The sequence below is a fragment of the Hoplias malabaricus genome, chromosome 6, assembly GCF_029633855.1.
Source record: "Hoplias malabaricus isolate fHopMal1 chromosome 6, fHopMal1.hap1, whole genome shotgun sequence".
NCBI classification, from domain to species: Eukaryota; Metazoa; Chordata; class Actinopteri; order Characiformes; family Erythrinidae; genus Hoplias; species Hoplias malabaricus.
The window spans coordinates 48,744,186-48,769,817 of record NC_089805.1 but is presented as its reverse complement, the minus strand read 5'-3'; the positions used below and the strand labels follow the sequence as shown (position 1 = coordinate 48,769,817).

The 25,632-nt window shown below is 39.4% G+C and overlaps 1 protein-coding gene across 2 annotated transcripts in view; it reads left to right on the top strand.

Moving 5' to 3' along the window:
* The window catches only part of LOC136699709 (uncharacterized), a 77,023-nt gene that overhangs the window by 36,198 nt on the left and 15,193 nt on the right, over positions 1–25,632 (top strand). For both annotated transcript variants that reach the window (XM_066674636.1, XM_066674637.1), the window contains exons 8-13: positions 808–981; positions 1,116–1,289; positions 2,919–3,092; positions 3,625–3,798; positions 4,094–4,255; positions 6,675–6,721. In XM_066674636.1, the coding sequence (XP_066530733.1) occupies positions 808–981; positions 1,116–1,289; positions 2,919–3,092; positions 3,625–3,798; positions 4,094–4,255; positions 6,675–6,721 (905 nt within the window). The remainder of the gene's footprint in view (positions 1–807; positions 982–1,115; positions 1,290–2,918; positions 3,093–3,624; positions 3,799–4,093; positions 4,256–6,674; positions 6,722–25,632) is intronic.

The window sequence follows — 25,632 nt, the reverse complement described above, 5'->3', positions numbered from 1 at the left end:
TTTCCTCCCTTAATAATAAAAACTCTCATTTAAAAACTGCATTTTGTGATTACTTGTGTTGTCTTTGACTATTTAACTCTGTTTGATGAAACATTAAGAGTGACAAACTTGCCCAAAAAGAAAAAAGAAATCATGAAGGGGGCTTTTTCATACCACTGTAACTGCTGTGTTTGCACAGTGTGGAGATTTTTGCATCCCTTTACTTTTACTACAGTGGATATGAAGAGTATTTAAATAATGTTTTTTATATTATAGATGTTTTATTTATATATTTATATTTATTGTTCAGGTGGTGATTATGCTCTATTCTGATTATTAAGTAAGATCCAGTGGGGAAATATATTTTCTCTCTACGTAATAGAAAACTAGAATCTACATTTAAAGAAGAGCATGTTTTTATAGTCTTCACTGATGAAGATTCACATTGTATCACACTGTACACAGCTGTTCACATACAAAGCCCTTCAGCAGCTCATATTTGTTTTACTCATTTGTATAGCTTCATTAACAGTGGGTAAAGTCATAATGTGATGCCATCAGTGTTATTTCAGAACACCTCTTTCTCCAGTTCTAGTGTAGAAAATTAAACTGTATAAATATGTTTTTAAAACAGAAAACGAAAGTAAATTTATTGTTTCTGTTTGAATGTATATGCAATGTGTAAGAAGCTGTAGAGTCATACTGAGAGAGAGAGAGAGAGAGAGAGAGAGAGAGAGAGAGAGAGATCGTAACAGTAAACTGAACCTGGATCAGTAATTCTGTACTGTCTGTGTCAGCTCTAATCACTGTGTTTCCTCTCTGATGTAGATTTGCTGGCTGTAATCTCTCTGAACAGTCCATCACTACTTTAACTGCAGCTCTACAATCAGAAGACTGCTCTCTGAGAGAACTGGACCTCAGTAACAATGACCTACAGGATTCAGGAGTGGAGAAGATCTCTGAAGGACTGAAGAGTCCACACTGTAAACTGGAGACTCTCAGGTCAGTGTTAAAATTAATCTTATGGAATTATGAAGTTTATAGCAGTGTTACAGGAATATGATGTTCTGGTGTATAATAATTAACCCATTCTCTACTGAGGGGTAAGATATGTTGTATTTAATTTCCTTTTGCAGGATTCCTGTGTGTAAACTTGGCTATCAGTCCTGTGTAACACTGAAGGATGTTTTAGAATCAGAAAACTGCTCTCTGAGAGAACTGGACCTTAGTAAAAATGACCTGAGGGATGTAGGAGTGGAGAAGATCTCTGAAGGACTGAAGAGTCCACACTGTAAACTGGAGACTCTCAGGTCAGTACTATGTGAATTTATTATTGAGTGCAAAGACATATTTTTTTCTGAACATGTTCATGTATAAAATCCATAAAAAGGCTGACTGCAACCAAATCTTTTTTTCTCTCCCTGAAATATAACAGTGTCTCTTATTGTAAATAATGTCTCACAATATGTCTAAAAAGCTGAAATAATGAGTATCCCTAAAAGAAAGTAAAAAATAAAAGAATGAAGAATAAGAATTCAAGAATTCAATAAAAATTCTTGACCTACTGCAGCTGTTTATGGCTCTTACAGGAATATCATGAGAGCAGGGCATTGCAGTAGTTCAACCTAGGAGTTATCAAAGTAATTTTTCAGTATCTTCTTTGAGCCACTGCACATTGGAACAAGAACTTTGAGGAACTCCTAATCTTGAGGAACATGTCTATTATACAGGAGGTAGGGTCAGAGACTGACGGTGTGTCAGACCTCAGACTGAGGTCACTGAGGTAGTTAGAAACCTCCACAGAAGGCCCCTGGAGTGGACGAGATTAGCCTGGAATTACCAAAGGCCCTGGATGTTGGGGTCCGTCATGGCTGAAAAACCTTTGTTATATTGTACTGACTTCATGAACAGTGCCTCTGGATTGGCAAACCGGGGTGTTGGTCACCTTTTTTATAAAAAGGCAAAACACACTTCTCGTTCTACCTGAGAATGTCCATGCCATGGAACAAGAAAGGAGAGTCCGTCTATTAGTTCAACCTCAGATTCTGGAGAAACAATGTGGTTTATGTCCAAAGATAACTGAGGGTTATGGGAGATTGCTACTGCACTCCACTCCACTCCACTCCATCTCACTCCACTCCACTCCACATATGTTTTGTGGATCTGAAGATGACATATGACCATGTTCCTCGAGACATTCTGTGGGGGTGCTCCCGGAGTGTAGGGGGGCAATGTGTATTTGCTATTTGTAGATGATGCTGCCCTTCTTACTCTTTATAAGGTAGGTCTACTACATGCACTTAAGTAATTTGCAGCTGAGTGTGAAGCGGTTAGTATGCAGAGAAGCTCCTCAAAATCTGAAATCAAGGTTGTCTCTTGGGAAAATATGGCACGTTCTCTCCAGGAACTAAAGGAATTCAGGTATCTCAGGGTCTCAGGGTGATGAGAAAGATTGTGAGATGGACCATGGTGTACACTCATTTCTCCTTCATGTTGAGAGTAGCCCGTTGATATGGTTAGGGCATCTGATCAGGATTCCCCCTGGATGTCTCCCACTGGAGGTATAAGAAGTATGACCAACTGTAGGTGAGACAAGGCCAGGATCTTGTACAGGATACACAGGGTCAGGGTCATGGCAACACCTGGAGAGCAGCAGGAACAGGACATCTCAAAGCTTGAGAGACACAGGAGGAAGAAAACAAGACAAAGGGAAAACAATAAAAACAAAGGGGTTAGTAGGTTCATGATAAAGCAGGGGCAAAGTTGTCCTGCAAAAATGTTTTGGTGATCACACCGATGCGTTTGTAATTCTATGTAAGGTAGTTTTATGTAACACAAGATCAGTTTTGTTCATCAATTATAATTTTCACTACTGAACACTCTGTATGATTTGGTTATGACAGTCCCTCACATATGTTCTCTGTATTTATTTTTTTCAGATTAGTCATCTGTAATCTCTCAGTGAAGTCATGTGAATATCTCCTGTCAGCTCTACAATCACAACATTGTGTCCTGAGAGAACTGGACCTCACTCACAATGGCCTGCAGGATTCAGGAGTGGAGAAGCTCTGTGATGCACTGAAGAGTTCACACTGTAAACTGGAGATCCTCAGGTCAGCTTTCTAGGATCTTTTTTACATACATTTTACATACATTCACATAAGCTGTGAACATACTGTATGGTGATGGTTTAAAGACTACTCTGTTTTTATCTGCATTAAAGACAAATATTTTAGTTCCTCAAAAAAGAGCTTTCTTTTATTTACATAAAACCATTGTATTATATTACATTGAATGAATAGGAACAAATATAGCAAAATTATCATTAATTATTTTCAACAAAAGTATAATAAAGAAGTTTGATTTCAGTTTCATAGGGTGTCTAAATTTACCATATAGAGTCCCAGGCTTATTCTAATATAAAGACCAGTGAGTCCAGAATAATATAGGGGTTATTCTGTGGTTCTGAAAGATTATTTATATATACCTTGGTAATTGCACAGATTCTGAACACTGGAGTTTTAACATCATACACAGGGATTACACCAGGCTGGCTGTTCCATCTATCATTCACTACCTTAAACAGACTGAACATCCTCTTAGTTCACTCAGAATGATCCTGTAACACATTTCCTCTGGTTTCAGACTGGCTTTGTGTGATTTGGGGGAAAAGTCTTGTAAAAGTCTGGGTTCAGTTGTACAATCAGAGACCTGCTCTCTGAGAGAAATAGACCTCAGTACCAATGACCTGAGGGATTCAGGAGTGGAGAAGCTCTCTGAAGGACTGAATAGTTCACACTGTAAACTGGAGATTCTCAGGTAAAGGTTCATTCCTTAAAGGAACATATTCACCTGTTAAACTCAGTGCTTCTCTGATATAAATTTTAATATCAAAACACAAATGGTATCTTGCTAAAGAAATCTGATTATTTTACATGCTGAGTAAGTTCTGATGAAGGTGTTATTATGGCCATGTTCATCATTTTTAATATCAGAGTGTTGGAATATGTTTCATAAAATGTTATGTTTATTTTTTCTGTTGTAAGATGATATATATGTAGCTAATTTTGCATCATCCCTCAATTCTTCTTTCCATTTCCCATGCTTTCTTCAGATTATCTGGTTGTTTAATAGCAGAAGAAGGCTGTTCTTTTCTGGCTTCAGCTCTGAAATCAAACCCCTCCCAGCTGAAAGAACTGGATCTGACCTACAATCACCCGGGAGAGTCTGGAGAGAAACTGCTCTCTGATCCACTCTGCAGTCTACACACACTCAGGTAGAGAGAGAGAGAGAGAGAGAGAGAGAGAGAGAGAGAGAGTCTTTGAAAACCTTGTAAACATCAGATAAGTAAAGGATTGGCAGTTTAAAGTCGACATAGTTTTCCCTTTTCCACAAGGGAACACAGTTGGTAGTCTTAATGATACATCTGTGACCTGCTTTGGTCAAAACCCTCTCTAAACTGCCCTGTTCATTACGGCTGGTTTTAGCACCTGTTCTTTTTAATGATAATGAGCCACACACAACTCACACACAGCTCAGATACAATCTTACACACAGTGCAGGCACATTACACACACACACACACACACACACAGAGTATGAAACAGCTGCATTAATCAAGGCACATTGCTCATTCTGGCTAGTTTTGTCAGTTCTTTCATTTCTCCACTCCTGTTTTGGCTCAGTTTTCTCAGGTGTCCACCTGGTCATGCCTGGTTTACAGTGGTTAATCCCCATCCAGCTGAAGCATTTCCAAAATTACCCAGAATGCATTTTTAGCTCCGTCCATTAATAGGTTTCATTGTGCTTTAGAGTCATATAGTAAAATATTTCACTGCCCTTAATGCCACCTAGTAATGTTTTTTACTGCCCTTTTGTGCCACGATCAGTTCCTCAGATGCAGCATCCACTCCAACAATGTACTATTCCTTTAAAATTATTCCTTAAAATTGTGGATTACACAAACCTCTCCCTTTTTGATAAATTAACAAATTTATACTAAGGATCATTTAGTTTGTTTAGCACACAGTTTCAGATCCATCTGTTGACTTCCTTGCTCAGCAAAACTTCTTAAACCTTCATTAACAAATGGCAACCGTTCCACCTTCTGCTTGAGAGACAAATGCCAGGTGTCAGATGGATGATGAACAGTACTGAGTCAAAACATGTAGGTTATTCTTTCAGTAATCATCAGATCACTGCTTTAAGTTTAAAATATTGTTTTAATACTAACCCTAAAATACAATAAAATACAAACTTACACAACTGTTCCCTGCAACATCCATCAGGAAATGGTACTGCACAATTAAATTTTTGTCAACTTAAACATACTCTGTAATAAATGGGACACCTGCACTGATTCAGTAATTTTGTCAGTTATTAACAAAATATTCTGTATCATAGGTAAAAGACATTTCAAACCCTGATTAGGTTTTGTTGATTTTATAAGTAAAAATAATATATACTGAGGTATATACATTACAAAGGTATTCTGTATAATTTGATGCAAAATTATATCTGATTCATTTAACATATTATAAAACAAAATCATTTGCAAAAATAATGTTTTGTTTTTTTTTCGTTTTTAAACTTGCCCGAGCCTAGTTCTTCTTTTGACAGCATTGTTAGAAGAAGAAACACCTTGAGTCCCTTAGGGAAATTGCTTCTCTGCATTTGACCTATCTGGGGAGACACACACACACACAAACCTCTGTGCCCGGGGAGCAGTTTGGGGGTTAGGGGCCTTGCTCAAGGGCACTTCAGCTGTGAATAAATGTTTCCTTGCTGGTCCCAGTAATTTAACTGTTAGCAATGAGCGCACAACTCCCAGGGCGCGTAGACCTAGACCCCCCCCCCCACCCCCCGGAGCTGGGGGACCGAAGAAGAGGAGCCTGGAAAACAAGACAAAAGATGAACAGATCACAATGGACTTGAGACTGGACTTGAATGGAGACAAGACAGACGACTGACAGAAGGGACTAATATGAGATGAAACATGGGACTCAACAGACCTGGTGTAGACATGAGTAAGACACAAACAGAAACCAACATCTACACACAAGACCAGATAAGGGGTTAATGAAACAAGGAATACCTGAGGGGCAGGACCACAGAGGAGACACAGGTGGAGACAATGACAAGAGGGTGGAGCTAAAGCAGAGACAAGGACCAAAACAAACAGAAAATCATGTGCTGAAAGAGCAGATGATAGACAAAGGAAAACAAAAACAGAACAGGAAAACACACACACACACACACTCACACTCTCTCTCTGTGATTCATTCTCTCACTCTAACACACACACACACACACACTAACGCTCTCTCTCACACTCTCTCTGATTCACTCTCACTTCTATAGCCTGAGCGTTGTTAGCTAGAGAAGTGACACCCCCTCACCTTCACATCCCTGAGGGTCCGGAGACACACACTCAGAGCTGGTCTTAGTGGACACACAGGACACGTCCAGTCTCTGTGTCTTTACTCCACACCCAGGAGGATCATTTTAATGTGTCCCTCTACTTTTCCGAACCGTTCCAGCGTTTGGGAATAAAGAGGACATTAGAACGACCTTTTTCCTCCGTCTGGACAAAGACCAGCACAAACTCATCACCAGTCCATCACAGGACACAGATCTGTTTATTCTTTATTACTTCTGTATCATCACACTCTGTCCTCTGTGTGTGTTTGTTTCAGGATGGAGAATTCAGGGCAGAAGTGGATCAAACCCAGTCTGAGAAAATGTAAGTCTCTCACACTCTCTCTGTCACTCTTTCTCACTGCCCAACTCTCTCTTCTTCTCTATTTCTTTTTTCTCTCATTCTCTCTCTCCTCTCTGCCTGTGACTCTCTGTCTCTCTCTCTCACACATCCGTATTTACAGTCATTAGTAAAAGCTTTAGCATGTCACTAACTGGAGAAGTGTTCCCTCTGTCAGTATTAGCGATGTTAGCAGGCAGCTAATAGACGAGTTCCTTTGGTTGATATCATCTGCTAGTATCAGAGTTAGCATGCCACTAGCAGGAGATGGCTATCCTCTGGGTGGAGCCTCCGTGTTCTCTCTCCCCTGTCTGTGTAGGTTTACTCTGGGGACTCCTCCCACAGTCCAAACACATGGAGCTTATTTGAATGGGCTTCTCTAATAACTGTCCTGGTGTGTGAGTAAATGTGTGTGTCTGTTTGTGTGTGAATGAATGTATGTGTTTATATTAACAGCTGCAGGGTTAGTATGCAGCTAGCTAGAGACAGAAAGAAGACAGAAAAACTGTGTGTTGTTTGTGAAAAGGCCATAAAAATGACCTTCTATCACTAACGTTTACTTCATTTTAATGAAACAGGAGCTTATCTTTGGACCATTTCTGTTGGTGAAACTGAAACAGACACAAGCTGATGTTTACAATCAAACAAACAACAAAGGAATTAAAACAAAACAAAGATTCATATCAGATTCTGATGACCCCCTCCGTAACAGTGGAACTAAACCCCCCTTTGATCAGCTCCATTCACCACAGAGGAGCACTATGTAGCTCTAGAATTACAGACTGGGATTGATCTGTTCCATCTGTTGAGTGAGCACTAATTATTGTAGAAATGAACTGTATTTGCCCTTATTCTGTACTTAACTCTATCTTCTTTTTAGATGTAAACACATCCGTATAAACACTGACTAGGTGTTGTTTGGTATTAAATTAATGTGGTGTTTAATTCTCTAGTTTTCTTTCTAATATCAGCACTGGCTCCTCTTCTGACAGCGTCTGAGCTCAAGGGGATTTTAGACTCTAACCTATTGGTACTTACTAGAACACAGACTCTGACTGAACACAGAGCACTTTTGTAAGTCGCTCTGGATAAGAGTGTGTGCTAAATGTTGCTCTGCATACTTTATCCCCTTTCACACCGTTCCTCAAAAATCGGAAAATAAGAGTCCACCTCATTTTCCCTGAAAGCAGGAACCAGACCGATCTGCCGACTCACATCAAAATCCCGCGCTGTACTTACGGCCGTTGAGCGAGCTGGAGAGCGGGGCTTGGGAACCGGTGGCGTGGCCGGTGCCTGAACGCTATCAGGAGCAGGAGAGTGCGCCGTGGGAGAGGCCGCACTGCGAGGGAGAGGGACAGGCTTATAATCCCCCAGACTCATTCTTTTTAACACAAGCTCCTTCTCAGCTTCAACTTGCACTGCCTTAAACCGGAGTAACTCTGCCTCACGCTCCTGAATCTTTATTTCCAGCTCTAGCTCTTTAAGTCGAATGGCCAAGCGCGGATCTAACACAGGAGAGAGGGAAACACCGGGATCTATGCGCGGCAGAAACTCAGAGTCGTCCACGGCCTCCGTCGCGTCCGTACTCCGAGCTGGACTCAAAGCAACACCCGGAGAAACCCTCCTCTCAGGCAAAATTCCCCTTCTAACTAATTGGGCCTCCAAGGCCTCCTTAATCTCCCGTTTTGGAGCAGAGCGAGGGACACTTACAGAAAAGAAATCCGCTATCAAAAGCAGATCGACAACACGACACGAATCAAACACCTCCAAAGAGGGGCAAAGAGCAAACACGGACAAATCAAAACTAGCCATCTTCACCCCCCCCCCCACAAAAAAGAAAACCACCAGTCAGAAAAAACAACAAAAAACAACCAGAAAATGAAGACAGGACGAGCCCCCAACTTCTGTTACGACCCAGTCTAGGGTTGAGCCGTAACAGGAGGAGGGATGTGTGTTGGGATTAATATATGTGAAGGGAATAACTGTAACAGATGTAAATGGTGAAACAAAAAGGACACAAACGGAAACACAGAATGGATAATGAATAGAATGTATATTGTAGATGTGATATGTACAATGAAACCAAACACCAGTGAACTTCAGGATGGCCTTTAGCCTGAAAAACAACAAACAAACACCCCTCCTAACTGACCCACAAACAGCTCTAACTTACCTAAGTGTAAACAAAAGGAAACAAAAGACAACACCTTACCTTCCTCCCTGTCTATCCACAAAAACACACACAAAACCCACTCCCAAAACAAACGGCAGCCAGCTCTACTCTGGTGAAATATATACACAGTGTTTACAATAATTTACAAAAGATAGAACTAGCGTCAGTATTCAAAAAAAAGGGCAAACACAAACTCGTAGTCGAAGTAGGAATGGATCAAAGTCAAAACCAGGCAAACAGAATTCAATATACACAACACAAATCACAACACAAAACAAAGCTTCCTAACAGTGTACACAGAGACGTATTTATGATTCCCGCCGAGATGACGTAGATGAAACGTTGACAGACAACACATGGACTGGATGTTGGACCGGACTCAGGACGACGCACAAATACACGAACTGGAACATGGAATGAACTCTAGACGGGTGAACAATCATGGACTGGAACAGATTGCAGAACCTATAAATTTTCAGAGATAGTGAGAGAGAGAGAGAGAGAGAATACACACACATACACAGCGCAGCGTAACAAAGGTCAGGTCCCCCACAGAGCAGGTGTGATGTGGTGGTGGATCATTCTCAGCGCTGCAGTGACACTGACGTGGTGGTGGTGTGTTAGTGTGTGTTGTGCTGGTGTAGAGTGGATCAGACACAGCAGTGCTGCTGGAGTTTTTAAACCCTGTGTCCACTCTCTGTCCACTCTGTGAGACACTCCTCCCTCGTTGGTCCACCTTGTAGACGTAAAGTCAGAGACAGTAGCTCATCTGTCGGATCATCGGCCTCCTGTGTAGCGTAAAAAGGACAAGGGGGATATACATTTCAGATCAGTTGTTTTTAATGAATGGAATACTTTTACAAATATAATAAACTGCTCGTGGCGAGGCCTGAAGATATGAACATGATTAAAATAGTTAAAGTTATGACTGTGCTCTGTTCAACATCATATTCCTATTAAAGGGATATTTCTGTTGTTCTGAAGTGGGGATGAGGTACTGATGCCTAGTCAGTGTATGACCCAGTAGACAGTGTTCAGCTTTCTTCCAGTTCACAGTCTTCCTCCAGTCTGCTCCTGTGAACTGGAAGACTGCTGAGTGTGGTCTACTGTGGGTCATACACTGACTCAGCAGATGTAGAACTACCACTTTAACAGTCACACAGCTGTGTCCATCACACACTAATGTACTTTTGGCTCATTTCAGACTCTTACTAAAAGAGGAAAACTTATTTATTTATGGAGCTGAATCAATGAGATAAGTATTTGAATCTGAATTCTCAATATTTGAATTATATTTGTCTGAATATATTATATCTGAATTATTTTTGTATGGTGTTTGATAAACTTCAAATTCTGAGGTGGTGAAATATTCAGTTTTAAAAAATTCACATAAAAATATTCAGATTTAAAAAATACGAATCTAGGTCAGAGGTCAAACAGCGGGCTTCTCAGGAAAAAGTAAACTTCTACAGAGAGATCGATCGCAGCATTAACCAATCACAGCGCCCTCTTCTCAAGGCCACCAATCACAGAGCAGTCTCACACCGTCCCAAATCCTGCCCTGAGACCTCAGTCCTTCTCTGAAGTGAGCACTTTAATGACAGTGTAACCATCAGCCAAAAGGGCGCAGTGTTTAAGTGGTGAAGGGGACTGAGAGTAGAAATAGAACACGGCCTCGTCGCTTCGTTTCCATGACTACGGCTCTAACACCGTTCACACTGCACTGAGCCGAGCTCTGCTCAACTTTACAGTGTTTTACTGCACGTTCAGACAGAAATGTGTTGAAAGCGGTTGAGATTTTAATGGTAATCTCTTATTAATGTGTGGAGGTGTTTCTGTGACACACACGTCTTTCATTTTCTGATGGAAAGCCTCCTCTGTCCGTAACCCACAGATTTACTGCCTTTCTGACGGGTTCCCCACAGCTTTTCTGTTTAACTTTACAGAGAAACAGGAGAGAACTCCAAACTAAGTCCCAACACCAGAGAGAGAGAGTGGTCTGATCAGTGTTTTAACGAGGACTGACTCTCCATCACAGACACTGTTTAATCAGTCAGACCTTTACAGATATTTAAACATTTCCTCATAAACGCCCTGTTCCTTCATTAAGATTGTATTATTCTGATTCATTAAATGTAAAGGTCCCTGTGTTTAACGACACATCACCATTAAAATCTTCTCTTTAAAGCTCCTGTCATCAACAGAGCGTTTCCCCGAACTTTAGCGTGTTTTTAAGAGAGGCACTGTACAGAAACGACGTCTGCACGAGAAAACGGTCAGATCATTAATACAGTTTATTAAACAGTGATATATTTAACGTTCCTGAACACACACACCTTTATTTACCAGGATATGGACACAGCAGTCATTTCTGTAGAAACACTCACATTTTCATAAAGGTCTGATTATAAAACAGTGCTGTGTGTAATGGAGGTCCAGCCCCTCGTCTAAAATCAGTGAAAAACACCCACGCACTCGTGTCTTTATCATCCGGAGATTTGTTCTGTTTCTGGTGTGAAGTTAAACAGAGGCGCTGTGTGAATTGGTCAGAGGTTCAGTCAGTTTTTATTCAGTTAAACACTGATCGATCTCTCTGTGGAAGTTCACTTTTCCTGAGAAATCCACTGATTCACCTCTGGCCTAGATGCGTATTTTTCTCTGAATATTTTTAATGTGAATTTTTCAAATCTGAACATTTCACCACCTCAGAATTTCACTTTTATCAAATGTTTATCAAAAATAATTCAGATATAAAATATTCAGACAAATATAATTCAAATATTCAAATTTCAGATTCAGATACTTATGTCATTGGTTCAGCTCCATAATCTTTAGTTACTAAGGCAACGGTACACAGTCCAGGGCTTATTTCCATTTTCCGTCCCTGAAATTCCATTCCCAAATCTGGAGGGTTCCTGCTCAGGCAGTGAATAAACTAGAGGCTTTATCATCATTTAATTTCACAGAACACCCTTCAAATCTGTAACAGACACCATTTAGAGTCTTGAAGTGTATCTGAATGTGCTCAGAATCTGATGAAAACCACAGAAACATGTCGGCGTTGTTCTGATTTGTGAAAATAATGTAAATGTTAGTGACTGTAAACTGAAGAGTTCATGAGTCTGTTGTAAACTTGTCTTCTGACGGTTTCTAAATGAAGAGCGGAGACCAGTCTGGATTTAATGCTGTTTACTGAGCGCTCTAGTTCCAGAATGAAGTCTGATCTGGAATATGGTCTGGTCTCAGACTGATCTGAGGGTCTGTGAGAGACACACATCTTTATTCCCCATTCTGCACCTTACACATGGACTGATCATTATCTACTAGAACAGAAACAGGACCTGAAAACAGGAAGAACTGTCCTAACACATCATGGGGCGCTGTCGTAAAACAAGCCCTAAACAACCAGGCCGTAAACATCCTCTGAGCTCCTGGTGCACTGTGGTGAGATGAACCATGTTTGTCTCACAGACTGAGCTCATCAGATGAGGTGAGTTTAGGGAGAGTGTGACCCTCCAAACCAGTCCAAACGCCAGGAGAAATGGTACAGTTCATATAAAGGAAATCACAATTTACAACAGTCCCAAGACTTTTTCCTCTTTAAACTTGTCTCCAGGGGTCTACTTTCATCAGGTAAAATGTGGAGTTGATACCTCCTACTGATTTGAAGTTATTGAAGCTGGAGTAGACAGTGGGCAGGTGGCCTCTCCGTTATTTCTTACTGCAGAAATACAGTGTATATATCTTGTCTAGACCTAATGCCAACATAGTGTCTCTCTCCAAGTGGCCTTTACCCCTCACCAAACAGTAAAACCCTTAGTTATGGTGTGTTTTACTCTGATTTACTTTAAGTCTGAAGTTTACACTTGTTTCTCACCCACTGCACTGTCCCTTTAAATGACTGAGGTGTCGGGAGGCGGGACCTTCTCTCTGATTGGCTGTAGAGCGAGGCACCCTCCCCCACACCCCTCCTGTGTTTAAATGTCCTCAGTGGGGGAAAGGCAGCTAGTGAAAGAAATCTAAGCTTTGAAACATGTTTATTGACTTGATTATTGTTTGTGGAGCTGGTGGCCGCCGAATAAAACCGTTTGAGTCTCTCTCGCGGGGTCTGGGTCCGTTAGGAGCTGAAAACATAAGCGTTTCTCTGAAGCAGGGGTCTGTGTTTGTCCCGCCTCCATCGCCATAACTCTGCTCCTGATTGGTCTACAGACTTGATTGACGTGTCGTTGAAAGCCGAGAGCCTAAGCTCCATGACGCTGTGTGAGCTCCACGGGGTCATATTTTAATTCTTATTTGGAGTTGTGTACTATTTATTGGGGACTGTTTGTTTGGGTCAGTCCTCCTGACACCAACATGAGGATTACTCCCGAACGGTTTGACGGAGAGACTCAGATCGGTCTGGTTTTGAGGGAGACACACTGAGGAGAGTCTGTGTTTCTCTTTGTTTGTGTGAGGCTTCGAGACGCCGCGGGTTTGTTTTTGTGAAAAAGATCTGAAGTGTGTGATAACTGTATTGTTTCGGGGTTAATTCCGTAGTCCTACATTGTAGACTATAATGACTTATATCCTCGTGATCCTGAGAGTCTGTCCGTTCCAGTGGTGTATGATGTAAACATTGACTCAAATATGGAGCAGTGAAAACTCTGAATATCTGCACTGTCACTAATACATTTACATTACTCTCCTGGAAAGGTGTATTTGGAGCAGAAACACTGATTTATCGAGTGGAGTTCTATATAAAAGGCAGAGTTTAATCTTTAATGTGGTCTCTGTCGATGTTGGAGCTGTAACACCTGAGATACACTGACGGATATAACACTGAGTGGTTTATTACCCGCCGGCGGACAGGGGGCGGTATAAGAGTGAACCTCTCTGTACAGACTCTACAGGCGCAGGTTTGATGTGGGGTTTTTAGAAGCACGTTATGAATGTGAACATAGAAGACTGTAAATGTAAAAGGCCACTGAGCGCTCCTTTATGGGGAGAGATAGTAACCTCAGTGGAACAGGGAAAGTCCTGCAGTGGCTCTCTCTCAAACTGCTCTGTGGGAGAAATGGAAACATGGGAATAACTTAAGGTCAGATTTAGTTAGTTCTCTGGTCCAGAACAGACCAATAACGGCTAAGAAATGAGGTCCAAACACATCTCTGTTGAACTGTGAACAGTGTCCCTCAGGAACATTAAAGTCCTTTTAGGGAACGGGCCGCTGTCAGTTCAATGTCAAGTGGACGGCCCCAGAACATTAGCCTAGTGTTTTAGGTCAGAGGCTGGATATCGCTCACAGCTTCAGGACACAGTCCATAACACTTTATACGTAACAGAGAGTGTTGTGGAGATATAAGAGTTCTGTGTGTAATTAGTTAAATAAAGAAGATGTTGGAGATGATTCTGAGCCTAGACGAGACGCACCGCTGTCTGGAAGAGAGCACAGGGAGGTAGAGGAGTGAATGTTCAACACTTTATTCACAGCGCAGCAGCACAGGCAGCAGACAGTAAGGGGACACACCCCCTTTTTTATGATATTGTTGTATATATTTACTGTACTTAGTCATAAAATGTCCAGGGTGTGATCGTAGATTAAAGGAGCAGTCTGTAGGATATTTACTGTACTTAGTCATAAAATGTCCAGGGTGTGATCGTAGATTAAAGGAGCAATCTGTAGGATATTTACTGTACTTAGTCATAAAATGTCTAGGGTGTGATCATGAATTAAAGGAGCAATCTGTAGGATATTTGCTGTACTCAGTCATAAAATGTCCAGGGTGTGATCGTAGATTAAAGGGACAGTCTGTAGGATATTTACTGTACTTAGTCATAAAATGTCCAGGGTGTGATCGTAGATTAAAGGAGCAGTCTGTAGAATATTTACTGTACTTAGTCATAAAATGTCCAGGGTGTGATCGTAGATTAAAGGAGCAATCTGTAGGATATTTACTGTACTTAGTCATAAAATGTCTAGGGTGTGATCATGAATTAAAGGAGCAATCTGTAGGATATTTACTGTACTTAGTCATAAAATGTCTAGGGTGTGATCGTAGATTAAAGGAGCAGTCTGTAGGATATTTACTGTACTCAGTCATAAAATGTCCAGGATGTGACCGTAGATTAAAGGAGCAGTCTGTAGTATATTTACTGTACTTAGTCATAAAATGTCCAGGGTGTGATCGTAGATTAAAGGAGCAGTCTGTAGGATATTTACTGCACTTAGTCATAAAATGTCCAGGGTGTGATCGTAGATTAAAGGGACAGTCTGTAGGATATTTACTGTACTTAGTCATAAAATGTCCAGGGTGTGATCATAGATTAAAGGAGCAATCTGTAGGATATTTACTGTACTCAGTCATAAAATGTCCAGGGTGTGATCGTAGATTAAAGGAGCAGTCTGTAGGATATTTACTGTGATTAGTCATAAAATGTCCGAGGTGTGATCATAGATTAAAGGAGCAATCTGTAGGATATTTACTGTACTCAGTCATAAAATGTCCAGGGTGTGATCGTAGATTAAAGGAGCAGTCTGTAAGATATTTACTGTACTTAGACATAAAATGTCCAGGGTGTAATCGTAGATTAAAGGATCAATCTGTAGGATATTTACTGTACTCAGTCATAAAATGTCCAGGGTGTGATCGTAGATTAAAGGAACAGTCTGTAGGATATTTACTGTACTCAGTCATAAAATGTCCAGGGTGTGATCATAGATTAAAGGAGCAGTCTGTAGGATATTTACTGTACTCAGTCATAAAATGTCCAGGGTGTGATCGTAGATTAAAGGAACAGTCTGTAGGATATTTACTGTACTTAGTCATAAAATGTCCAGGGTGTGATCGTAGATTAAAGGAACAGTCTGTAGGATATTTACTGTACTCAGTCATAAAATGTCCAGGGTGTGATCGTAGATTAAAGGAACAGTCTGTAGGATATTTACTGTACTCAGTCATAAAATGTCCAGTGTGTGATCATAGATTAAAGGAGCAATCTGTAGAATATTTACTGTACTTAGTCATAAAATGTCCAGAGTGTGATCATAGATTAAAGGAGCAGTCTGTAGGATATTTACTGTACTCAGTCATAAAATGTCCAGGATGTGACCGTAGATTAAAGGAGCAGTCTGTAGGATATTTACTGTACTTAGTCATAAAATGTCCAGGGTGTGATCGTAGATTAAAGGGACAGTCTGTAGGATATTTACTGTACTTAGTCATAAAATGTCCAGGGTGTGATCGTAGATTAAAGGGACAGTCTGTAGAATATTTACTGTACTTAGTCATAAAATGTCCAGGATGTGACCGTAGATTAAAGGAGCAGTCTGTAGGATATTTACTGTACTTAGTCATAAAATGTCCAGGGTGTGATCGTAGATTAAAGGAGCAATCTGTAGGATATTTACTGTACTTAGTCATAAAATGTCCAGGGTGTGATCGTAGATTAAAGGAGCAGTCTGTAGGATATTTACTGCACTTAGTCATAAAATGTCCAGGGTGTGATCGTAGATTAAAGGGACAGTCTGTAGGATATTTACTGTACTTAGTCATAAAATGTCCAGGGTGTGATCGTAGATTAAAGGAGCAGTCTGTAGAATATTTACTGTACTTAGTCATAAAATGTCCAGGGTGTGATCGTAGATTAAAGGAGCAATCTGTAGGATATTTACTGTACTTAGTCATAAAATGTCTAGGGTGTGATCATGAATTAAAGGAGCAATCTGTAGGATATTTACTGTACTTAGTCATAAAATGTCTAGGGTGTGATCGTAGATTAAAGGAGCAGTCTGTAGGATATTTACTGTACTCAGTCATAAAATGTCCAGGGTGTGATCGTAGATTAAAGGAGCAGTCTGTAGGATATTTACTGTACTTAGTCATAAAATGTCCAGAGTGTGATCATAGATTAAAGGAGCAGTCTGTAGGATATTTACTGTACTCAGTCATAAAATGTCCAGGATGTGACCGTAGATTAAAGGAGCAGTCTGTAGGATATTTACTGTACTTAGTCATAAAATGTCCAGGGTGTGATCGTAGATTAAAGGAGCAGTCTGTAGGATATTTACTGCACTTAGTCATAAAATGTCCAGGGTGTGATCGTAGATTAAAGGGACAGTCTGTAGGATATTTACTGTACTTAGTCATAAAATGTCCAGGGTGTGATCATAGATTAAAGGAGCAATCTGTAGGATATTTACTGTACTCAGTCATAAAATGTCCAGGGTGTGATCGTAGATTAAAGGAGCAGTCTGTAGGATATTTACTGTGATTAGTCATAAAATGTCCGAGGTGTGATCATAGATTAAAGGAGCAATCTGTAGGATATTTACTGTACTCAGTCATAAAATGTCCAGGGTGTGATCGTAGATTAAAGGAGCAGTCTGTAAGATATTTACTGTACTTAGACATAAAATGTCCAGGGTGTAATCGTAGATTAAAGGATCAATCTGTAGGATATTTACTGTACTCAGTCATAAAATGTCCAGGGTGTGATCGTAGATTAAAGGAACAGTCTGTAGGATATTTACTGTACTCAGTCATAAAATGTCCAGGGTGTGATCGTAGATTAAAGGAACAGTCTGTAGGATATTTACTGTACTCAGTCATAAAATGTCCAGGGTGTGATCGTAGATTAAAGGAACAGTCTGTAGGATATTTACTGTACTCAGTCATAAAATGTCCAGTGTGTGATCATAGATTAAAGGAGCAATCTGTAGAATATTTACTGTACTTAGTCATAAAATGTCCAGAGTGTGATCATAGATTAAAGGAGCAGTCTGTAGGATATTTACTGTACTCAGTCATAAAATGTCCAGGATGTGACCGTAGATTAAAGGAGCAGTCTGTAGGATATTTACTGTACTTAGTCATAAAATGTCCAGGGTGTGATCGTAGATTAAAGGGACAGTCTGTAGGATATTTACTGTACTTAGTCATAAAATGTCCAGGGTGTGATCGTAGATTAAAGGGACAGTCTGTAGAATATTTACTGTACTTAGTCATAAAATGTCCAGGATGTGACCGTAGATTAAAGGAGCAGTCTGTAGGATATTTACTGTACTTAGTCATAAAATGTCCAGGGTGTGATCGTAGATTAAAGGAGCAATCTGTAGGATATTTACTGTACTTAGTCATAAAATGTCCAGGGTGTGATCGTAGATTAAAGGAGCAGTCTGTAGGATATTTACTGCACTTAGTCATAAAATGTCCAGGGTGTGATCGTAGATTAAAGGGACAGTCTGTAGGATATTTACTGTACTTAGTCATAAAATGTCCAGGGTGTGATCGTAGATTAAAGGAGCAGTCTGTAGAATATTTACTGTACTTAGTCATAAAATGTCCAGGGTGTGATCGTAGATTAAAGGAGCAATCTGTAGGATATTTACTGTACTTAGTCATAAAATGTCTAGGGTGTGATCATGAATTAAAGGAGCAATCTGTAGGATATTTACTGTACTTAGTCATAAAATGTCTAGGGTGTGATCGTAGATTAAAGGAGCAGTCTGTAGGATATTTACTGTACTCAGTCATAAAATGTCCAGGGTGTGATCGTAGATTAAAGGAGCAGTCTGTAGGATATTTACTGTACTTAGTCATAAAATGTCCAGAGTGTGATCATAGATTAAAGGAGCAGTCTGTAGGATATTTACTGTACTCAGTCATAAAATGTCCAGGATGTGACCGTAGATTAAAGGAGCAGTCTGTAGGATATTTACTGTACTTAGTCATAAAATGTCCAGGGTGTGATCGTAGATTAAAGGAGCAGTCTGTAGGATATTTACTGCACTTAGTCATAAAATGTCCAGGGTGTGATCGTAGATTAAAGGGACAGTCTGTAGGATATTTACTGTACTTAGTCATAAAATGTCCAGGGTGTGATCATAGATTAAAGGAGCAATCTGTAGGATATTTACTGTACTCAGTCATAAAATGTCCAGGGTGTGATCGTAGATTAAAGGAGCAGTCTGTAGGATATTTACTGTGATTAGTCATAAAATGTCCGAGGTGTGATCATAGATTAAAGAAGCAATCTGTAGGATATTTACTGTACTCAGTCATAAAATGTCCAGGGTGTGATCGTAGATTAAAGGAGCAGTCTGTAAGATATTTACTGTACTTAGACATAAAATGTCCAGGGTGTAATCGTAGATTAAAGGATCAATCTGTAGGATATTTACTGTACTCAGTCATAAAATGTCCAGGGTGTGATCGTAGATTAAAGGAACAGTCTGTAGGATATTTACTGTACTCAGTCATAAAATGTCCAGGGTGTGATCGTAGATTAAAGGAACAGTCTGTAGGATATTTACTGTACTTAGTCATAAAATGTCCAGGGTGTGATCGTAGATTAAAGGAACAGTCTGTAGGATATTTACTGTACTCAGTCATAAAATGTCCAGGGTGTGATCGTAGATTAAAGGAACAGTCTGTAGGATATTTACTGTACTCAGTCATAAAATGTCCAGGGTGTGATCATAGATTAAAGGAGCAATCTGTAGAATATTTACTGTACTTAGTCATAAAATGTCCAGAGTGTGATCATAGATTAAAGGAGCAGTCTGTAGGATATTTACTGTACTCAGTCATAAAATGTCCAGGATGTGACCGTAGATTAAAGGAGCAGTCTGTAGGATATTTACTGTACTTAGTCATAAAATGTCCAGGGTGTGATCGTAGATTAAAGGGACAGTCTGTAGGATATTTACTGTACTTAGTCATAAAATGTCCAGGGTGTGATCGTAGATTAAAGGGACAGTCTGTAGGATATTTACTGTACTTAGTCATAAAATGTCCAGGATGTGACCGTAGATTAAAGGAGCAGTCTGTAGGATATTTACTGTACTTAGTCATAAAATGTCCAGGGTGTGATCGTAGATTAAAGGAGCAATCTGTAGGATATTTACTGTACTTAGTCATAAAATGTCCAGGGTGTGATCGTAGATTAAAGGAGCAGTCTGTAGGATATTTACTGCACTTAGTCATAAAATGTCCAGGGTGTGATCGTAGATTAAAGGGACAGTCTGTAGGATATTTACTGTACTTAGTCATAAAATGTCCAGGGTGTGATCATAGATTAAAGGAGCAATCTGTAGGATATTTACTGTACTCAGTCATAAAATGTCCAGGGTGTGATCGTAGATTAAAGGAGCAGTCTGTAGGATATTTACTGTACTTAGTCATAAAATGTCCGGGGTGTGATCATAGATTAAAGGAGCAATCTGTAGGATATTTACTGTACTCAGTCATAAAATGTCCAGGGTGTGATCGTAGATTAAAGGAGCAGTCTGTAAGATATTTACTGTACTCAGTCATAAAATGTCCAGGGTGTGATCGTAGATTAAAGGAGCAGTCTGTAGGATATTTACTGTACTTAGTCATAAAATGTCCGGGGTGTGATCATAGATTAAAGGAGCAATCTGTAGGATATTTACTGTACTCAGTCATAAAATGTCCAGGGTGTGATCGTAGATTAAAGGAGCAGTCTGTAAGATATTTACTGTACTTAGACATAAAATGTCCAGGGTGTGATCGTAGATTAAAGGATCAATCTGTAGGATATTTACTGTACTCAGTCATAAAATGTCCAGGGTGTGATCGTAGATTAAAGGAGCAGTCTGTAGGATATTTACTGTACTTAGTCATAAAATGTCCAGGGTGTGATCGTAGATTAAAGGAGCAGTCTGTAGGATATTTGCTGTACTTAGTCATAAAATGTCCAGGGTGTGATCGTAGATTAAAGGAACAATCTGTAGGATATTTACTGTACTTAGTCATAAAATGTCCAGGGTGTGATCGTAGATTAAAGGAGCAGTCTGTAGGATATTTACTGTACTTAGTCATAAAATGTCCAGGGTGTGATCGTAGATTAAAGGAACAATCTGTAGGATATTTACTGTACTTAGTCATAAAATGTCCAGGGTGTGATCGTAGATTAAAGGAGCAGTCTGTAGGATATTTACTGTACTTAGTCATAAAATGTCCAGGGTGTGATCGTAGATTAAAGGAGCAATCTGTAGGATATTTACTGTACTTAGTCATAAAATGTCCAGGGTGTGATCGTAGATTAAAGGAGCAGTCTGTAGGATATTTACTGTACTTAGTCATAAAATGTCCAGGGTGTGATCGTAGATTAAAGGAACAGTCTGTAGGATATTTACTGTACTTAGTCATAAAATGTCCAGGGTGTGATCGTAGATTAAAGGAACAGTCTGTAGGATATTTACTGTACTCAGTCATAAAATGTCCAGGGTGTGATCGTAGATTAAAGGAACAGTCTGTAGGATATTTACTGTACTCAGTCATAAAATGTCCAGGGTGTGATCGTAGATTAAAGGAACAGTCTGTAGGATATTTACTGTACTTAGTCATAAAATGTCCAGGGTGTGATCGTAGATTAAAGGAACAGTCTGTAGGATATTTACTGTACTCAGTCATAAAATGTCCAGGGTGTGATCGTAGATTAAAGGAACAGTCTGTAGGATATTTACTGTACTCAGTCATAAAATGTCCAGGGTGTGATCATAGATTAAAGGAGCAATCTGTAGAATATTTACTGTACTTAGTCATAAAATGTCCAGAGTGTGATCATAGATTAAAGGAGCAGTCTGTAGGATATTTACTGTACTCAGTCATAAAATGTCCAGGATGTGACCGTAGATTAAAGGAGCAGTCTGTAGGATATTTACTGTACTTAGTCATAAAATGTCCAGGGTGTGATCGTAGATTAAAGGGACAGTCTGTAGGATATTTACTGTACTTAGTCATAAAATGTCCAGGGTGTGATCGTAGATTAAAGGGACAGTCTGTAGGATATTTACTGTACTTAGTCATAAAATGTCCAGGATGTGACCGTAGATTAAAGGAGCAGTCTGTAGGATATTTACTGTACTTAGTCATAAAATGTCCAGGGTGTGATCGTAGATTAAAGGAGCAATCTGTAGGATATTTACTGTACTTAGTCATAAAATGTCCAGGGTGTGATCGTAGATTAAAGGAGCAGTCTGTAGGATATTTACTGCACTTAGTCATAAAATGTCCAGGGTGTGATCGTAGATTAAAGGGACAGTCTGTAGGATATTTACTGTACTTAGTCATAAAATGTCCAGGGTGTGATCATAGATTAAAGGAGCAATCTGTAGGATATTTACTGTACTCAGTCATAAAATGTCCAGGGTGTGATCGTAGATTAAAGGAGCAGTCTGTAGGATATTTACTGTACTTAGTCATAAAATGTCCGGGGTGTGATCATAGATTAAAGGAGCAATCTGTAGGATATTTACTGTACTCAGTCATAAAATGTCCAGGGTGTGATCGTAGATTAAAGGAGCAGTCTGTAAGATATTTACTGTACTCAGTCATAAAATGTCCAGGGTGTGATCGTAGATTAAAGGAGCAGTCTGTAGGATATTTACTGTACTTAGTCATAAAATGTCCGGGTGTGATCATAGATTAAAGGAGCAATCTGTAGGATATTTACTGTACTCAGTCATAAAATGTCCAGGGTGTGATCGTAGATTAAAGGAGCAGTCTGTAAGATATTTACTGTACTTAGACATAAAATGTCCAGGGTGTGATCGTAGATTAAAGGATCAATCTGTAGGATATTTACTGTACTCAGTCATAAAATGTCCAGGGTGTGATCGTAGATTAAAGGAGCAGTCTGTAGGATATTTACTGTACTTAGTCATAAAATGTCCAGGGTGTGATCGTAGATTAAAGGAGCAGTCTGTAGGATATTTGCTGTACTTAGTCATAAAATGTCCAGGGTGTGATCGTAGATTAAAGGAACAATCTGTAGGATATTTACTGTACTTAGTCATAAAATGTCCAGGGTGTGATCGTAGATTAAAGGAGCAGTCTGTAGGATATTTACTGTACTTAGTCATAAAATGTCCAGGGTGTGATCGTAGATTAAAGGAACAATCTGTAGGATATTTACTGTACTTAGTCATAAAATGTCCAGGGTGTGATCGTAGATTAAAGGAGCAGTCTGTAGGATATTTACTGTACTTAGTCATAAAATGTCCAGGGTGTGATCGTAGATTAAAGGAGCAATCTGTAGGATATTTACTGTACTTAGTCATAAAATGTCCAGGGTGTGATCGTAGATTAAAGGAGCAGTCTGTAGGATATTTACTGTACTTAGTCATAAAATGTCCAGAGTGTGATCATAGATTAAAGGAGCAGTCTGTAGGATATTTACTGTACTCAGTCATAAAATGTCCAGGATGTGACCGTAGATTAAAGGAGCAGTCTGTAGGATATTTACTGTACTTAGTCATAAAATGTCCGGGGTGTGATCATAGATTAAAGGAGCAATCTGTAGGATATTTACTGTACTCAGTCATAAAATGTCCAGGGTGTGATCGTAGATTAAAGGAGCAGTCTGTAAGATATTTACTGTACTCAGTCATAAAATGTCCAGGGTGTGATCGTAGATTAAAGGAGCAGTCTGTAGGATATTTACTGTACTTAGTCATAAAATGTCCGGGGTGTGATCATAGATTAAAGGAGCAATCTGTAGGATATTTACTGTACTCAGTCATAAAATGTCCAGGGTGTGATCGTAGATTAAAGGAGCAGTCTGTAAGATATTTACTGTACTCAGTCATAAAATGTCCAGGGTGTGATCGTAGATTAAAGGAGCAGTCTGTAGGATATTTACTGTACTTAGTCATAAAATGTCCGGGGTGTGATCATAGATTAAAGGAGCAATCTGTAGGATATTTACTGTACTCAGTCATAAAATGTCCAGGGTGTGATCGTAGATTAAAGGAGCAGTCTGTAAGATATTTACTGTACTTAGACATAAAATGTCCAGGGTGTAATCGTAGATTAAAGGATCAATCTGTAGGATATTTACTGTACTCAGTCATAAAATGTCCAGGGTGTGATCGTAGATTAAAGGAACAGTCTGTAGGATATTTACTGCACTTAGTCATAAAATGTCCAGGGTGTGATCGTAGATTAAAGGAGCAATCTGTAGGATATTTACTGCACTTAGTCATAAAATGTCCAGGGTGTGATCGTAGATTAAAGGGACAGTCTGTAGGATATTTACTGTACTTAGTCATAAAATGTCCAGGGTGTGATCATAGATTAAAGGAGCAATCTGTAGGATATTTACTGTACTCAGTCATAAAATGTCCAGGGTGTGATCGTAGATTAAAGGAGCAGTCTGTAAGATATTTACTGTACTCAGTCATAAAATGTCCAGGGTGTGATCATAGATTAAAGGAGCAATCTGTAGAATATTTACTGTACTTAGTCATAAAATGTCCAGAGTGTGATCATAGATTAAAGGAGCAGTCTGTAGGATATTTACTGTACTCAGTCATAAAATGTCCAGGATGTGACCGTAGATTAAAGGAGCAGTCTGTAGGATATTTACTGTACTTAGTCATAAAATGTCCAGGGTGTGATCGTAGATTAAAGGGACAGTCTGTAGGATATTTACTGTACTTAGTCATAAAATGTCCAGGGTGTGATCGTAGATTAAAGGGACAGTCTGTAGGATATTTACTGTACTTAGTCATAAAATGTCCAGGATGTGACCGTAGATTAAAGGAGCAGTCTGTAGGATATTTACTGTACTTAGTCATAAAATGTCCAGGGTGTGATCGTAGATTAAAGGAGCAATCTGTAGGATATTTACTGTACTTAGTCATAAAATGTCCAGGGTGTGATCGTAGATTAAAGGAGCAGTCTGTAGGATATTTACTGCACTTAGTCATAAAATGTCCAGGGTGTGATCGTAGATTAAAGGGACAGTCTGTAGGATATTTACTGTACTTAGTCATAAAATGTCCAGGGTGTGATCATAGATTAAAGGAGCAATCTGTAGGATATTTACTGTACTCAGTCATAAAATGTCCAGGGTGTGATCGTAGATTAAAGGAGCAGTCTGTAGGATATTTACTGTACTTAGTCATAAAATGTCCGGGGTGTGATCATAGATTAAAGGAGCAATCTGTAGGATATTTACTGTACTCAGTCATAAAATGTCCAGGGTGTGATCGTAGATTAAAGGAGCAGTCTGTAAGATATTTACTGTACTCAGTCATAAAATGTCCAGGGTGTGATCGTAGATTAAAGGAGCAGTCTGTAGGATATTTACTGTACTTAGTCATAAAATGTCCGGGGTGTGATCATAGATTAAAGGAGCAATCTGTAGGATATTTACTGTACTCAGTCATAAAATGTCCAGGGTGTGATCGTAGATTAAAGGAGCAGTCTGTAAGATATTTACTGTACTTAGACATAAAATGTCCAGGGTGTGATCGTAGATTAAAGGAGCAGTCTGTAGGATATTTACTGTACTTAGTCATAAAATGTCCAGGGTGTGATCGTAGATTAAAGGAGCAGTCTGTAGGATATTTGCTGTACTTAGTCATAAAATGTCCAGGGTGTGATCGTAGATTAAAGGAACAATCTGTAGGATATTTACTGTACTTAGTCATAAAATGTCCAGGGTGTGATCGTAGATTAAAGGAACAATCTGTAGGATATTTACTGTACTTAGTCATAAAATGTCCAGGGTGTGATCGTAGATTAAAGGAGCAGTCTGTAGGATATTTACTGTACTTAGTCATAAAATGTCCAGGGTGTGATCGTAGATTAAAGGAACAATCTGTAGGATATTTACTGTACTTAGTCATAAAATGTCCAGGGTGTGATCGTAGATTAAAGGAGCAGTCTGTAGGATATTTACTGTACTTAGTCATAAAATGTCCAGAGTGTGT